The sequence below is a fragment of the Halictus rubicundus genome, chromosome 2 (assembly GCF_050948215.1).
Source record: "Halictus rubicundus isolate RS-2024b chromosome 2, iyHalRubi1_principal, whole genome shotgun sequence".
Lineage (NCBI taxonomy): Eukaryota > Metazoa > Arthropoda > Insecta > Hymenoptera > Halictidae > Halictus > Halictus rubicundus.
Genome location: NC_135150.1, coordinates 10,734,170 through 10,750,209, shown reverse-complemented (window position 1 = coordinate 10,750,209; position 16,040 = coordinate 10,734,170). Strand labels below are relative to the sequence as shown.

Below are 16,040 nucleotides of genomic sequence, written 5' to 3'. Positions count from 1 at the left end.
TTTTATAAGACAGCATGTATCAGTTACTTTTAAGGGCCGGTAGGCTTGGTGTCAATGTGTAAAAGAAGCTGCAGATTTCGTGCTCGCGTTCACTTTTTATTGGCAAACGAGCATCTGCTGCATTTGGTTCTTCGTTTATGAAAACATCTCGGTAAGAACACGCTGCTGTGTCTAAGTATAAAATTTTCTTAGTGACAAACCGCAATCGTTAAACGTTGGTGTGAAGCTGGCGTAGGTATATCCAAAAATAAAAACTTCTAGGGTCTCCTAAACCCCGACTCGTGGTCGGTGTGTTCGCACAGCGGCGAATTGTTTCGTCGGCGGATTCCGCTTTCCGTGTTAAGTTGCGCACAGCCACCGGCGGTGTTATTTTATACTTATTATGCGTGGCGAGCTACAAACGGCATTGTTTTAATCAAGATCGGGAATTCTATGGATACGTACACACCGGCGAGATTCGGAATGCATGAAAATAGATCGGTTACGCAACTCGCCTGGTAAATTAAGATTCTGACGCGGGCGGATGCCATACGGATGTTTATTGCGAGACTGTTGAGACAACGCACGCTCCTTTTACAAGTCCAATACATTCGCGCATAAAAACCTCGAGTGTAATTAATCGGCGAGCCTATAAAAAAATGGTGCGCCCGTTCGTAAACACCGAAACTCCATAGAGCAATAATTAAAGAATAAGCTCCTATTCCTCTTCCTCGTGCGGAATCGTAACGAAGTAACCACATTGTACAGTTTGTTTCGCATTCGCACATGTAATTTATATTTTTCATTATCATAATAGATGCAATTAACGACACAATTGTTTGATTCGAAAAAGTAGAACTCGCAACGTCACAGTCGTCTTATGCGAAGCTAGCAATCTACGTTAATGTTGCTATAGAAATATTTAATTTAATCGATTTATTATGTACGAACGTCTATAATTTAATAAAAAGTCGTCTAACAATTGTCATAAAAGATACTATGATATTATGTAATATTGTATTGGGCAAATTATAAGATCGTCCCTCTTGAAAGAAGAGTTTTATTTCATTAAGTCCTTAAGAAGGTGACATAAATTCAGAATGCACTTATAATGTTGTAGAATTATTTATTGCATATATTTTCCTTCTTTCACGTGTACTATTTTATACTAGTAAGTACAGCTAAACGGTGTTTAACAATACCTTAATTTTTTTAACCGGTTGTTCATATTCTAAAGGCGTTTTGGTATGTATGATAAAATGGTAAGAAGACAGGTTTACATAAAAAGGTAAGTTAAAGCTACACAATACATTTTTTGGCATAACATTTCATTTTCAAAAAATAGAAGTTTACAAACTAGCCAAATACGTTTGCTATCCAGAAGGTATCGGCTAACGTGTCTGATCATGACACACCAAATCCCCTTCATGTAAACGCTCATGCACACTTAGCTGCCAAAAACAATTTTACACCCTATTTTCAGTTAATTTTTTTTTTTAATAGAATTATCCCCTTCATATTTATACCGAGACACCCTGTATAATTTTGAGCTCTACATTTTTTCATAGATTCCAGTCTATTTTTAAAAAATATCTGTTTATTTTTTAGTCTATTTTTATTTTTTCTAGCTTATTTTTTTTAAACAGAACCACCCCTTTCCTATTTACATCATAAATGAATACTGTGACACCCTGTGTAATCGTGAGCTCTAAATTTTGTTCATGGACCTTACTCTATTTGCAGCTTATTTTTTTTAAATAGAACCACCCCTTTCCTATTTATACCACGAATGCCGAGACACCCTGTATAACAGTGAGCTCTAAATTTTGTTCGTAGACCCCAGCCTATTTTCAGTTTATTTTTTTAAATAGGCTCATCCTTTTCGTACATATACCACGAATGCTGAGACACCCAGTATAATAATGAGCTCTAAATTTTGTTCACAGGCCTTAATCTATTTGCAGCTTATTTTTTTTTTTAATAGTCACACCTTTCCTATTTATACCATTATTTCTGAGCCACCCTGTATTATAGTGAGCTCTAAGTTGTGTTCGTACAGCGCAGCCTATTTTCAGTTTATTTTTTAAAATAAGCTCATCCTTTTCCTACATATACCACAAATGCTGAGACACCCAGTATAATAATGAGCTCTACATTTTTTTATAGATCCTAACCTATTTTCAGTTTATTTTTTAGAATAGGCTCATACCTTTCCCATTTATACCATGAATACCGGGACACCCTTTGCAATAATGAGCTCTAAGTTTTGTTCATAGACCTTAGTCTATTTGCAGTTTATTGTTTTAACTAGAGTCACCCCTTTCCTATTTATACTATGATTTCTGAGCCACCCTATATAATAGTGAGCTCCAAATTGTTTCATAGACCCTAAGCACGGGCGTCTAAGGTGTCTATTAGGTAAGAGGATCGTGAACTCTAGAAGTTAGCGTTTTCTCGCAGTTTCCTGACAGACAACCAACTGATTGACAACTGCAGCAGCTTGCGTAAGCTATGGATCTCGTTTATTGCGCTTTGTTAAGGCCCGCTTCTCTAAATAGAAGACTTCGGGTATACTGGAAAGCCTGGCAAGACGGTTAGTAATAAAACGAATTTAGAAAATTGTGATCGATCCTGCCATGAAGGCGAATTGATGTGCTGCAAAATTAACACGTTTTATACATATGTGCCTGTCAGTAGGCCAAGAGCCGCGGGCAGTGACCGCGGAATGCTAAGCGCGCTAGTCAGCATTTTTCGACTGCGCTACGTAATATAACGTCAGACTGACCTGATCCAACGTAATTGCATTACGTAGCATTGCAACCGTTACGAGAGCTAAGAACAAGACGTTCTTCTTACCGTAATATCTTCATGTGAACCTCTATTTACTATTTTTTATTGTAAACGTAATTACAACACTCTAAAACCGTCATCCGTTCCAGACACATTTTTCACTGATTCTGAATAAATGATATGCACCATGTTCGTTTAGTCGTCAACGACGCGAATAATTTTATTTTAAACTCAACTTGTCTTGTTATGAGGTAAGGGACCTAATTACCGTAGGGGTGCCAATTACTGTGCCTATATTAATTATAGTTATTTTTAAAGTATAATGAATATTAAAACATAGATATTAAATTTTTTTCATTACAATCAGTTTATATATATATATATATATATTTTTTTTTTAATATTCATTATGGCACAGTAATTAGGTCTCTTACCCTAGTACCTCATGTTCAACGAAGAAATTTACAAAGTAAATTATTATACTCCTTTCCTTCATATTCATTGTTTAACACTGTATCAGTTTGACATAAAAAAATAAACTAAAGTGTGAAAATAGGAGGTAGATATATCATAAAATCTATAAAGCACTGTTTTATAAGGACAACTTGCATAGTATCAAAATATATTTTTTTAAAGGAAACCGCCTCCGTGACTTACTCAACATACTCCTCTGCTGATTGGGTTGCCGCATTCTAGGCGAATTTTTTATCATTGGTAACTAAAAAATGATGCCAATACCGCAAATTCTTTACTCTTGATTTTCATTCTACATTGTCGAAAAATCATTTTTAATGAGAATGTGTTTTCGATAGAGATGTTTTCCATAAGAATTATCCGATGTCCAACTCATCTCTGTCATCTGTCACAACTTTTCAGCCACGCAATCAACGCAGCAAATTATCCCTTCTGTACATGTCATTTTTGATTTCGTTATTTTTGGTTTATCGAATTTAATTATATGAAGGGAAATATTATTGCAATTTGATTTACCCGCTCTTTATTTGAAGAGTCTGGCTACCGCATAACAAAGCAGGTGTCTGACGTCATTTTCGCACGCCATTTAAATTACGACTTCCGGTTGAAGATAGTTTCGCGTCTCACAAAAGTATATTTATGATGTTATTGAAAATTAATTTTAATCGTTCTTATATCATTACAATTAAATAGTTTTAATTTTGTTATAAAACGTAATCGTCACGTATTTATTCTACACATAATAAGTTAATTGTTATGCTTTGATACACACAGCGAAAAAGGGTTTACATAACCTCAACAGTGCATACAACGTGCATTTATGTAGTTTCAGTTATAACGTCATCTTATATATCTTAAACTACTTTTGTATTTTTGTTCACTGTATTCTTTTATCATGAACACAATTCTACAAACATTTTCTAATTAGTTATATAATTTCCATCGTTTTTCACCTATGTATGAAATACTTCCTTTAGTTGAACCTTAATCTTGCGCACCGCTCGTAATAAATCGAAAATTATTTGAATATATAAACTTTGAGTAAATGTCAAGCTGACAGTTTGCAGAATCAAAATAAACATTTCAAAAACTTATACCAAAAAATATTGTTATGTATCACTCTTATATTGTAATTTTATGTATCATTATATGTTGTACCTTAAGTAACCTAAAATTGTCAAAAAAATTGCACATAAGCGTAGGGTGAAGCAGAACGACAGGTCTAAGCTGACTTGTCTGTTCGTGGCCCACCGTTTCTACTTCTTGTGAATACTAATGCACTCATAACTGGAGACTTTTAAAACCTACTTTTTTTCAGACACAAACTCTTCAATAAAAATTCGTTATTCCACATTTTTTATATATTTTGCTCAATGAATCCCCATTTCTAAATTACTGCTTAACAACTCAATCATATAACCAAATACGTTAATAGTTATGTTAAAGATGCGTGTGCGGAGAAAACAAGGAAAAGATAACGAAGTCCGAGACGATAGGCCTCGATGTAAGAGCAGGAGAGACCGAATCTAAGATTATTTCGGAATTGGCCGGAGATAAACCGGGCCAACGTCGACCGCAAAGCGAACTCAACGAAGCCTTGAGGCTTGAGTCATCTTTCTCGGCTTGAATTTGGCTCGGTTGTAATATTATGCACAATAACGTAATAGTGGACATGTTTATACGTTCCCTCAGAATGATGTTCGTAATTTTCTCAAAAAAGAATTTAGATTATTTAAATAAACAAATTTAGCAGGTTTTTTACCACAAATAATTTACACTATTTTACAAATACCAGCACACTATGAATTACATTTCAACGTCTATATCGCTAAAATCGGATACGCAAGGTAAATTAGAAAAAGGAATACTTTCTATCGTGATAACTGTTATCATGAGGCCACCGATAAATATGGGCATGTATCATTTTCCAATAGGAATGACCACATAATGTAGTAAAAGAATGAATAAAAAAACCATGTTTAATCACTGTGGAAATAATAATAAAAACAGAAAAGAATATCTCAATTTTCACATCGTATATAAAATAAAAAAATATTGAACTTTTTTAATTCTGTACAAAAGTTGAGAATCTCTTAGCTTGACTTATGGATAATCATAAAAAAAATTAAACAATATTTGATACAAATTATGCGATATAATATCAATTTTTTCTGCATGTATATATGTGTATGTAATATAAACCGATACATTGTACACTGTTACATTGTTGCAGTCGAATGTGACTTCTATTCTTAACTCTGTTGCCTGAGAGTTTCGAGGTCAACATTACAAAGTATGTAATACAGAAGTACAGCATAAAACTCCAAAAATTTTTTCCGGGTATTTCATACACCACTTTCATACACCAATTCCTTGTTATTTACGTTTTTATTTAAATGAAAATTGCAATACACATGCATATCCAGTTATTTCATGTGGGATATAGAAAAACGTTAAATTGAACTGAAAACGAAAACAATCAAATAATAATTGGACTAATTGAGGATCGTTATTCGAATAAATTATATAATTAAAGATAATGAATTTTTCGAACGAAAAGGGTAATTTATTACATATATTTAACAACAATTTAATCGCATAATTATTTTAGGTAATAAAACGGATTTCTCTTATATATCTAAAATGTAAAATGTAAATTCATATTACATAAAGAAACGTTCGATAGACGGTGATTTAATTTGAAAATATTTTTACTATAATTAAAAAGTAATAAGAATAATTAAAATGACAATTGTAACTCAAGAATGCATAATATGAATTTGAAATACTTTTATGTTGCCATCTTTCTTGTAGACATCTTCAATAAAGTAGGATAAGAAAAAAATTCTAGCATAACAATTCGTTATTTTTTTTATAGATATTTGAAAAATATTTTTATTATTATTTTATGTACAAATTGCATTCCTTTTTTGTATCCCTAATATGCGATGGAATAATGTAATACACTTGACTCACAATATGTTATTTTCTTCATATGTAAAAAATGAATAGTACTGTAGACTAATATTATGACTGCAGGTATCCCCTAAAAAAAAACATGGTTAACATTATTATTTTACCAACATAAGTACATAAGCAATAGAGCTGGTACCTTTACCCGGGTATGTGAGATACCTGGGTACCTGGGTACCCGAGTATGTCATGAGGTCTTACAATTGGCGATTAGAGCTATTACTACCCGAGCCACCGGGCCGTATGCTTTACTAGAGTATTCGGCTAATTCATATTTTTGTATGAAATAATAAATATGAAACAATTAATTATTTTAAGATTAAATATTTTCATTTTTGTAGAAAAATAACGATAAATCAGCATTTCCAGGCCGAGGACTACGTTTAAAAATAACAATATTTCTCGCCGGGAAAAGTACACGTTCGTAGATCAGAGCTCGCACACGTCGTTACAGGTATGCACAATACATTTCAATAATTTTTGCTAACCTAAGCTACTTTTGTTACTTTCCTTCCCTTACTCTGAAAGATATAGATTTATTTAATTTTTTTAATCAATTAATTCTTGAAGACATGTTTGCAATTCCGAATTACTACCATTGTTGGACCCTATTAAAACTTGAAAAGTTAAAAAATTCTTCAATAACGTCGCTTACAAACAGATTTACTTTAGATTGCTGTACTAATAGTGTTCATTGTTTGAAATTCCTTTTGAAACTAATGAGATAAAAGATCTTATGTCAAAATAAACATACCTGAACAAACAGAAAATATGAATAGCATGGCAGTGGATTTTATATTTCAAACAGAATACAACGGCAATAGTAATTCAGAACTACAAACATATCTTCAAGACAATCAAATAAATCGCAACCTATGTCCTTCAGAATGGTGGAAAAGAAATGAAAGAAAAGTACCCTAGATTAGTATTCCCACGACGTCTGCGAGCTCAGAACGCGTATTCTCTACAGCAGGAAATATCGTTAATTGCAAACGCAGTTCTTTATTGCCTGAAAACGGAAATATATTAATTTTTTTTTTTTATAAAAATAAAAACATTTAAATTTATATAATTGTTTCACTCTTGTTATTCCAAATAAAAATGTACGTTAGAAAAATTATTGTGAATAACCAGTTAATACAAATAGAATAATCAAGTAAAATATATTAAGATATTAACCATTTATCCAATACTTGGGTACCTGGCAGACCTAGTATGATTCTAGTAATGTTCGGGAAATAACCTCGAGACAGAACTAAATATTCGGATAACTGCCTATCTCATGAGATACCTGGGTAATTTTTGTGTACTCAAATATCTCATGGGTTACACGGGTACCAGCTCTAGTAAGCAATGTTGTACATAATTACACAACAATTTGGCGGTAGCTGTTTTTAATGCATTTAAATATAAAATTTTGTTTTAAACATATCATAGTGAAATCTACTTTAACTGATCTATTCTAAAGATTTTAACCATAATATATCAATACATAAATTTTATGTAATAGTTCATAATTGTGTAATATACTGTATCTTATATATTTTGTAAAACTAATAAAACATATTTTCATTTTAATCTTACGGTAGCTTCATCCTCATAAAAATCCAGCAGGTAGCAAATGACACAATAACACTGATAAATCCAACACATATTAATAAAATCCTGTTTAGTTTCGGAGTTGATGGATTATGTGTTTGATCAAGTACTATAAAGCCAATTCCTCCTAACGTAAACAAGAAACTAGAGGCTAATCCTTCCATGATATATTGGCCATTTACACGATATGGCATAAATGCTACCTAGAATGCAATAAATACATAGTTGTTACGGTGCAACTGACAGAAGTATAAAATATTAAATTTATTAGGCTTACGTACAGGTCGTGTATGTCCATGCTCATCGGTTGTTGATCCTACACTTGGTGGTTCTACAATTACATCGTATATAATACCTATAGCAAAGTAAATTTCATAAATGTTATATGCAGAAAAAAATTATTAATGATATATTCATATATCTAGGTATGCATATATATATATTATAATTCTAACCTCCTGTTACTAGGAAATACGATAAAAGTATGAATGAAAAGACAACCATAGCACTCGGTTTCACAAACCATGACGGTCTTTTTAACTTTAAATTGGGTACTTCCAAGACTGTGAACGGTAACCGGTATATGTATTCCATATTTAAAGATTATTTTAAATGTCCCATACGTCTCCTTTGTGTAAACGAATCTGCGTCGGCAGATCCACGTTTCAAAGTTGTGATTGTGGTGTGGCAGATGCCAGTATGGAAGCCGGCATAAACTTTTGTCCACATTACCACAAATCCGCGCAAAGTCTAAACACGTACTAATTATTGATTGGTAAACTAACTAGTGCATTTATTTATTCATCACTCTATTCTACCAATCAGAGAAGCAAACGGGCATTTGTCTTTATTGCAGCGCTGTGTGGTGAGCTCAAGAACTTAGGCCTGGTTCGACATTTTGGGCAAGATACGTTGAATAAGAAAATAGATTTCATTTATATACTTAACTCTTTGAATTTAAACTCGTAAAACAAATCTGTCCTAGTTTGTTTCAATTTCTCCCATTTACACTGCCGAACAAAATTATTTACATGCTTAAAAAATTAACTACAAAATTATCTTTGATATTTACAATGTTGGTATGCATATTATGTGGAGGGGAAATACCACGATTGAAACTGACCCACGATTATCAAAATTAGTAAACAAATACAAGGAAAAGAACAGAAAATATTTCGTTTAGTTATAAAGGAAACTGCTAATAAAAATTGTTAAAAAAATTGTCTAATTATGCTATAAGATTAAGACAATTGTTAAAGCTAACAGTTAGATATACATTTTAATAAAGATACCATTATATATCATGCCATGTGCTTATTGTAAATGTCAATATGTGAACAATAATGAAACAAAAATTTCAATAAAAATCAACAAATATTCCTGTTTACTTTCAACACAAAAAATGTCTGCAATAATTACTCGCAAATTAAACATGAACTTTCTGATTTTATTATTAGTTGTGACATTGTGTTCTGAACATATTATTCTTCCTTCTTATGTCTAACAAATGCAGATCTACAAATTGTTTGCATTAGGAACAACGAACACAAAAATGTTGATAGCAGTGTAATGTAAGTTACTGTAGTTAATACAGATGAGTTACCAACTGGTACTGTCCATGTAACATTTTCACTGTCCTGAAAAAAATGTGTAAAGTTTGAAGTATATTCTAATATAGCAGATTAGGAAATAAAGTGTTTTTGTATGACAAGATTTACTATTTACCATAACATAAGGAATCTCTCTCCATTTATTTGCAACTTCTACACAGGGAGAACACAAGTCAATTGTAGAAATCCTGTATTCTTTAATTCTTTTCTTACAACCCAAAAGTAAATTGGGTTCTGGCAAAGTAACATTCACATATTTATTAGAGTCACTAGCATACTGATAACGCTGGTGAATAGGGAAGTTGAAATTAAATTTCTTGGTGGTCAAAGGTGAACAAATAGTTACATGTTGAAAGTCTGCTTTCTCCATAAATAATTCAACATTAGTTTCTCCTGCAGCACATATAGTACTCTAAAATGTAATGAATTGTAATATAAATTAAAAGAATGAAACTAATCAAAACTCTCAGTATCAATTTCCGATAAACATTTAAACATCAAATTTAAATCATCATTTGAATGATAATTTAGTTACTTACACTTTCTAATCGTTTTACATCATTAAGTTCATCCATACTAGTATATAAGGCAGGTGGTAATCGTAAATAAAGCGCAATATAACAGTCATCGATTAAATCATTAAGATTTATTTCATACATTAAAAACCTGTAAAATGATTGTGTTAAATGGCAATAAATACTGATATAAATTCAACAATTGTTAGAATATCATTGCTATTCAAGTACTTTATAACTGATTTAATATAATTAATACCATAATTCAAAATTGACATTTTAAAAACAATTATCACTTTAAAACAACAAATTCGCATTTTAAAAATAAAACATGCAAAAATGCTACAATGTATAATAACATTGCCACTATCTAACCTATGAAATCCTTCTCCCTTTGTCGTTAATGAAACTTGTGCATTTAATTCCTGACAAACCACTACATTTTGAAGAATTAAAATAATTAAGAAATTAGGATACACGAAGTATTGTTTAGCAGAACTTGGTATCATTTTTACATAGAAATTTCTAATTGAATAAAGTCGAATTTGTCACATGTCAAATGGTACGCGTAAAAAGTAAATAAACGGCGCGAATACCCTCTTCCGAGATATTTTAGTACTACCAGAGAGAAAATGAAAGCAGAGAGATGAAATTACTCACGGCACAGACGAGGTATAGGAGTAGATCAATCACCATATAGGGTTTCGTGTCTCACGATCTGAAATACCGACATCGTTCACAAACAACTAGATTTTTTACGCCCTCTACGCTGACGAACGATAAATGTTGCAACTAGATCCACGAGAAGCTTAGACCATATACCTATAGTAAATGGGGTGACCCCCGATCGGAGGAATGACAACTGGGGTGGGCACGGCTCAAGATTGTGTGAGTGCATCCCCTCCCTAGTTCCGCACACGTACCCGAGTTTTGCAAGGGTACGGGAGGCCCGCTCTCATTTGTTAACAATGCAAAAATAGTACTGTTCTGTAGTCAAAATCGCTAGATAAAAGTTCAATCTAGGGTGAAAAGGTCCTCATAAGTCGTACTTTTGCGTTTTTTAGCCGTAATTTGCAATATTCAGCAGCATACTGCTTAATCGAGTGACATTATCGTAAATATCGAGAAATTCAGAGCTCGTATGGAGTTCGTTGGACCTTTCCACCCTAGCGGGAACATATAGGAACTCAATGCCACGCCGATCACGTTGTATGCTTACGTATCAAACAAATGAAAGCGGGCACCCAGAAAAATTAGATCATTGAGTATTTCATCAAAATATAGTTCCGACATTTTTCGCTACGAGCGCTGTACTATGTTCCCGATCTGTCTCATCGTCAGTAGTCACTGTATCGGTAAAACAGAGGCCTATAGGAGCATGCGCGGCGCGAAAGCGTGGATGGCGTGTACGTGTGCGACGGCGATCGCAAGGGTCCGGGATGCCTGGAAATATTTCCCAATAATGCAGAGACGGGACTTTTCCATAGTGAAAAGAGCTAGATAAAGGTTCAATCTAGGGTGAAAAGGTCCTCAGAAGTCCTACTTTTGCGTCATCGAGAAATGATTAGCTATATTCGGCAGCATGTTGTCCGCCAGAGAGGCCTGTAGGAGCATGAGCGGCGCGACAACGTGGATGGCGCTGTCGTAGCTTCGTTCGAATAGCCGTGCCGCGGCACACTCACACACCGCCTGATCAGCGTGTACGTGTGCAGACGGCGATCGCAAGGGTCAGGGATGCCTGGAAATATTTCCCAATAATGCAGTCACGGGACTTGTCAATGGTGAAAAGAGCTAGATGAAAGTTCTATCTAGGGTGGAAAGGTCCTCAGAAGTCGTACTTTTGCATCATCGAGAAACGGTTAGCAATATTCGGCAGCACGTCGGTTCTCAGGGAGGCTATGGGAACAGACATGGCGGCACACTCACACACCGCCTGGTCGGCGTGTACGTGTGCGACGGCGATCGCAAGGGTCCGGGATGCCACTAACCATTTCCCAATAATGCAGAGACGGGAGTTTTTCATAGTGAAAAGCGCTTTAGCCAATTAGCATCTTGGAAGGTTGGATAATACAAGGATGTGAATTTTCAGTAATGGCACTAGATAAAAAGATCAACCTGACATGCTGAATCCCTCAAAAATCCCTAAAAATTATTGTTCGCGAAATGTAACAAATAGTTGGGCAAACTATATTTATCAATTGATTTTTTCTAGTTTTTATCTCCAGATAAAAATGAATATATTCTAAATATTTTCTGTAAAAATTTGATTTCAATATCTCTAATGGTTTGAAAGCAACCTGTTGCGAATTAGTATCTTGCGTCGATGGCCCGCTCCATAACATTGACACTGGAGGGTGTCATAAATTAGCCCTCCCACGACACTGTCTCGCCGAAGACGAAAGAACTTTCCTGTAACCTCAGTGCAAAACACAGTCATTCTCTAAAGTCTGAAACATCGCCGCTTCGCACGAATGTACGATTGCCTAGTAAATATGATCCAAATTATATCATGTTTGGTGTCAATTTTATCAGGAAAATTACACGAATGTGTTGAGAGAAGTTTCATGAATATATTATGAAAAACAAAAGAATTGGGACATTGCATTAGTATTGTTTCACCGATATACCTGACCCCGCATAATGTTACACTCTTCGGCGGTCTAGCTTCTAGCCCCTTCGAAGGGTAGACACTTGGGCGCGTCATAAATTGGCCCTTCTCCGATAGTGTCCAGCCAAAGACGAAAGAGCTGGCATGCAGCCTCGGTGCGAAACACAGTCATTCTCTGAAATCTGAAACATCGTCGCTCCGAACAAATGTACGAATGCGTAGTAAATATGATACAAATTATACCATGTTTGGTATCATTTTTATCAGAAACATTCCACGAATGTGTTGAGAGAGGTTTCAGGAAAAAATAAGGAAAAACAAAAAAAATGATGACATTGCATTAGTATTGTCTCACCGATGTACCTGACCCATGTTACACCCAACGACCGGCACACCGAACGGCCAGGCCGACTACGCTTGCAATGTTCCGCATTTTATATGGATTTCTGTATGCATTGTCTGGCCGGCCTGACAAATCTTTATTTTAATCAGAATCTTTATTTGCATTAAATTTTGTATTAAATTAAATTAAATTAAATTAAATTAAATTAAATTAAATTAAATTAAATTAAATTAAATTAAATATTTCTGGAATTCCGACGAATTTGTTTCGAATGAAGTTGCATACGTATCGATAATATCATTAAAATATCCTCACGAAGTTAACGCTCTCCTCAAAAAATTGTCATAATTTACCTTCTTGTCATACCTTCTAGGCGTATGTAACTTCGTAAGTATATTTTAATGATATTATCAATACGCAGAGTTGGGCAAAATAGTTATCGAAATAAAAATTTCGAATAACGAATGAAAGATAAAAAAATTTGTATTAAAATTTGAAAGTTAAAATTACAATCTCATTAAAGACGGTCCAAATGCTCTAGATAAGCTCTAGAAGTCATTCGTATTAACAATATTGTTCTGATTAAAAACATAAAAGCATAAAAAAATAAAAGCATGTATTAATAAATAGATTAAAAACATGAAGCATCATTTGGACTGTCTTTAATGAGATTGTAATTTTTATCGTAACATTACGTATCGGTGAAACTTGTCCTAATCCCACAGGCATTCTGTGCCCCTTAGCTCTTTTATCTGGGGTTATATTGGGAGGGCTAGTTTCTGACACCCTCAAGCGTGTACCTGTCGAAAGACCCAGAAGCTAGACCGCCGAAGGGTGTAACATTGTGCAAGGTCAGGTATATCGGTAAGACAATCCCGATGGAATGTCATAATCTTTTTTGTTTTCCATTATTTTTTCATGAAACCTCTCTAAACACATTTGTGGAATGTTTCTGATAAAAATGACACCAAACATGGTATAATTTGTATCATATTTACTACGCATTCGTACATTTGTTCGAAGCGACGATGTTTCAGATTTCAGAGAATGACTGTGTTTCGCACCGAGGCTGCATGCCAGCTCTTTCGTCTTCGGCAGGACACTATCGGAGAACGGGTAATTTATGACGCCCCCAAGTGTCTACCTTTCAAAGGGGCCAGAAGCTAGACCGCCGAAGAGTGTAACATTATGCGGGGTCAGGTATATCGGTGAGACAATACTAATGCAATGTCCCAATTCTTTTGTTTTTCATAATATATTCATGAAACTTCTCCCAACACATTCGTGTCATTTTCCTGATAAAATTGACACCAAACATGATATAATTTGGATCATATTTACTAGGCAATCGTACATTCGTGCGAAGCGGTGATGTTTCAGACTTTAGAGAATGACTGTGTTTTGCACCGAGGTTACAGGGAAGTTCTTTCGTCTTCGGCAGGACAGTGTCGTGGGAGGGCTAATTTATGACACCCTCCAGTGTCAATGTCACGGCACGGAGTTATAGAAAGCAAATTTTTACTGAAAATATTTAGAATGCGTTCACTTGTATATAGAGATAAAAACTAGAAAAGAATCATTTATTTAAATATAGTTTGTCAAACTATTTGTTACATTTCGCAAACAATAATTTTTACGGATTTTCGAGGGATTCAGCATGTTAGGTTGATCCTTTTATCTAGTGCGAACCATTACTGAAAATTCACATCCCTGTATTATAGAGAAATGGGTTGCGGAATTCCAGACCCTTCCAGCCCTCGTAGGCACACGTACACGCCGACCAGGCGGTGTGTGAGTGTGCCGCCATGTCAGTTCCCATAGCCTCCCTGAGAAACGACGTGCTGCCGAATATTGCTAACCATTTCTCGATGATGCAAAAGTACGACTTCTGAGGACCTTTCCACCCTAGATAGAACTTTCATCTAGCTCTTTTCACCATTGACAAGTCCCGTGACTGCATTATTGGGAAATATTTCCAGGCATCCCTGACCCTTGCGATCGCCGTCGGCACACGTACACGCTGATCAGGCGGTGTGTGAGTGTACCACGGCACGGCTATTCGAACGAAGCTACGACAGCGCCATCCACGTTGTCGTACGTCCGTACATTCTCTCTTCCTCTGTTTTACCAATACAGTGTGTTGCTCGATACTGAACTTTGGAAAACGTTCCTAGCTCCCCTACTGGACAGAAATGTTACTATTTAGCTTCCTCTAGCGGCCGTTCGTTCTTTCATAGCGTGACGATCATTATTGTGTCGGGGCATTTGGAGCTTGCCCTGGTCAGGTTCGGTTCCCTCCCCTTAAGGGGGCCGGCAGGCATTTGGCCTTGACTGTCACGCTATGTTATCCTGTGCCTTTTTTCTAGACATTTTACGTCTTAAATAAGTAAGTAATCAATTAAAAATGCATACCACCGTGTTTGTACATGTCTTCGCTATGTCTGTATAGAGCCCTTTTTTCGATACGAACACTAAATCTCGCGAAATTAAGAGAATCTCTCAGCGGCAGCCATCTTGTGACGTCATACTTGCTTCAGAATTCGAATTTTCTGCCGAATATTGTTAATTACTCCCCGATGAGGTAGAAATTCGAAATTTGGGCTCTATACAGACATAAATTGGACTTTTAGGAAACACAAGTGACCACTTTTAAACTGCTCATTGCAATATTGAAGCGATAGTTTGAAAAGGTTTTGACCCATGCATAAGCATATGGATTTCAAACCCTGCCGGCCCCCTTAAGCAAAACCTAACACCAGCTCACGAGAGCCAAGATAACCCCGCACACGAGTGCGGCCTAACCAACAAGAATTCAACAAGAGTAGAAGTCAGAACTTCAAACTACTGAAATGGCGGTTCGGGAAGCCCCGGGTTTGCCAATACTCGTACTCACTAACGGCCCCATCCGTGAGTGAGCCCTTGAGGGACCACCGATCGGAGGAACACCAATTTTAAGAAAAGGAACTTTTGAAAAGTTCAGAAGCAAATTTCAGTTAGAAATGCAGAAAAAAAGTTGATGATGTTCATTGAATGACAAGGTAATCCGAAACAAAAACTGTGTTTCTGTTAATAATTGAAAGGAGCTTACCAAGAAGGCGAAGGTGGTCCCAGGATCCACAGGTTGCTCGACAACTAATACTAACGTACAA

The 16,040-nt window shown here is 35.2% G+C and overlaps 2 protein-coding genes across 2 annotated transcripts; both read right to left on the bottom strand.

Annotated features, from left to right (window-relative positions):
- Positions 1 to 6,126: 6,126 nt before the first annotated feature.
- LOC143365234 (oligosaccharyltransferase complex subunit ostc-A) lies at positions 6,127 to 8,529 on the bottom strand. The gene is made up of 4 exons (XM_076805205.1): positions 8,271 to 8,529; positions 8,097 to 8,170; positions 7,801 to 8,018; positions 6,127 to 6,289 (listed from the first exon to the last, which is right to left on the bottom strand). The coding sequence occupies exons 1-4, from the start codon at positions 8,407 to 8,409 to the stop codon at positions 6,271 to 6,273; spliced, it is 450 nt and encodes a 149-aa protein (XP_076661320.1). The 5' UTR covers positions 8,410 to 8,529; the 3' UTR covers positions 6,127 to 6,270.
- Positions 8,530 to 9,222: 693 nt separating this feature from the next.
- On the bottom strand, positions 9,223 to 10,570 carry LOC143362587 (uncharacterized). Its single transcript, XM_076802879.1, has 4 exons — positions 10,316 to 10,570; positions 9,965 to 10,091; positions 9,541 to 9,837; positions 9,223 to 9,452 (listed from the first exon to the last, which is right to left on the bottom strand). The coding sequence occupies exons 1-4, from the start codon at positions 10,447 to 10,449 to the stop codon at positions 9,297 to 9,299; spliced, it is 714 nt and encodes a 237-aa protein (XP_076658994.1). The 5' UTR covers positions 10,450 to 10,570; the 3' UTR covers positions 9,223 to 9,296.
- Between the last annotated feature and the right edge of the window lie 5,470 nt (positions 10,571 to 16,040).

Excerpts from the sequence above, each read along its gene's own strand:
- LOC143362587 (XM_076802879.1), bottom strand. The coding sequence starts at position 10,449 with ATGATACCAAGTTCTGCTAAACAATACTTCGTGTATCCTAATTTCTTA. Across the intron at positions 10,092-10,315 it reads AAGGGAGAAGGATTTCATAG|GTTTTTAATGTATGAAATAA; the intron begins GTTAGATAGTGG and ends ATCATTTTACAG. Across the intron at positions 9,838-9,964 it reads ATGTAAAACGATTAGAAAGT|AGTACTATATGTGCTGCAGG; the intron begins GTAAGTAACTAA and ends ATTACATTTTAG.
- LOC143365234 (XM_076805205.1), bottom strand. The coding sequence starts at position 8,409 with ATGGAATACATATACCGGTTACCGTTCACAGTCTTGGAAGTACCCAAT. Across the intron at positions 8,171-8,270 it reads GTATTTCCTAGTAACAGGAG|GTATTATATACGATGTAATT; the intron begins GTTAGAATTATA and ends ACTTTGCTATAG. Across the intron at positions 8,019-8,096 it reads AGCATGGACATACACGACCT|GTAGCATTTATGCCATATCG; the intron begins GTACGTAAGCCT and ends ATTGCATTCTAG.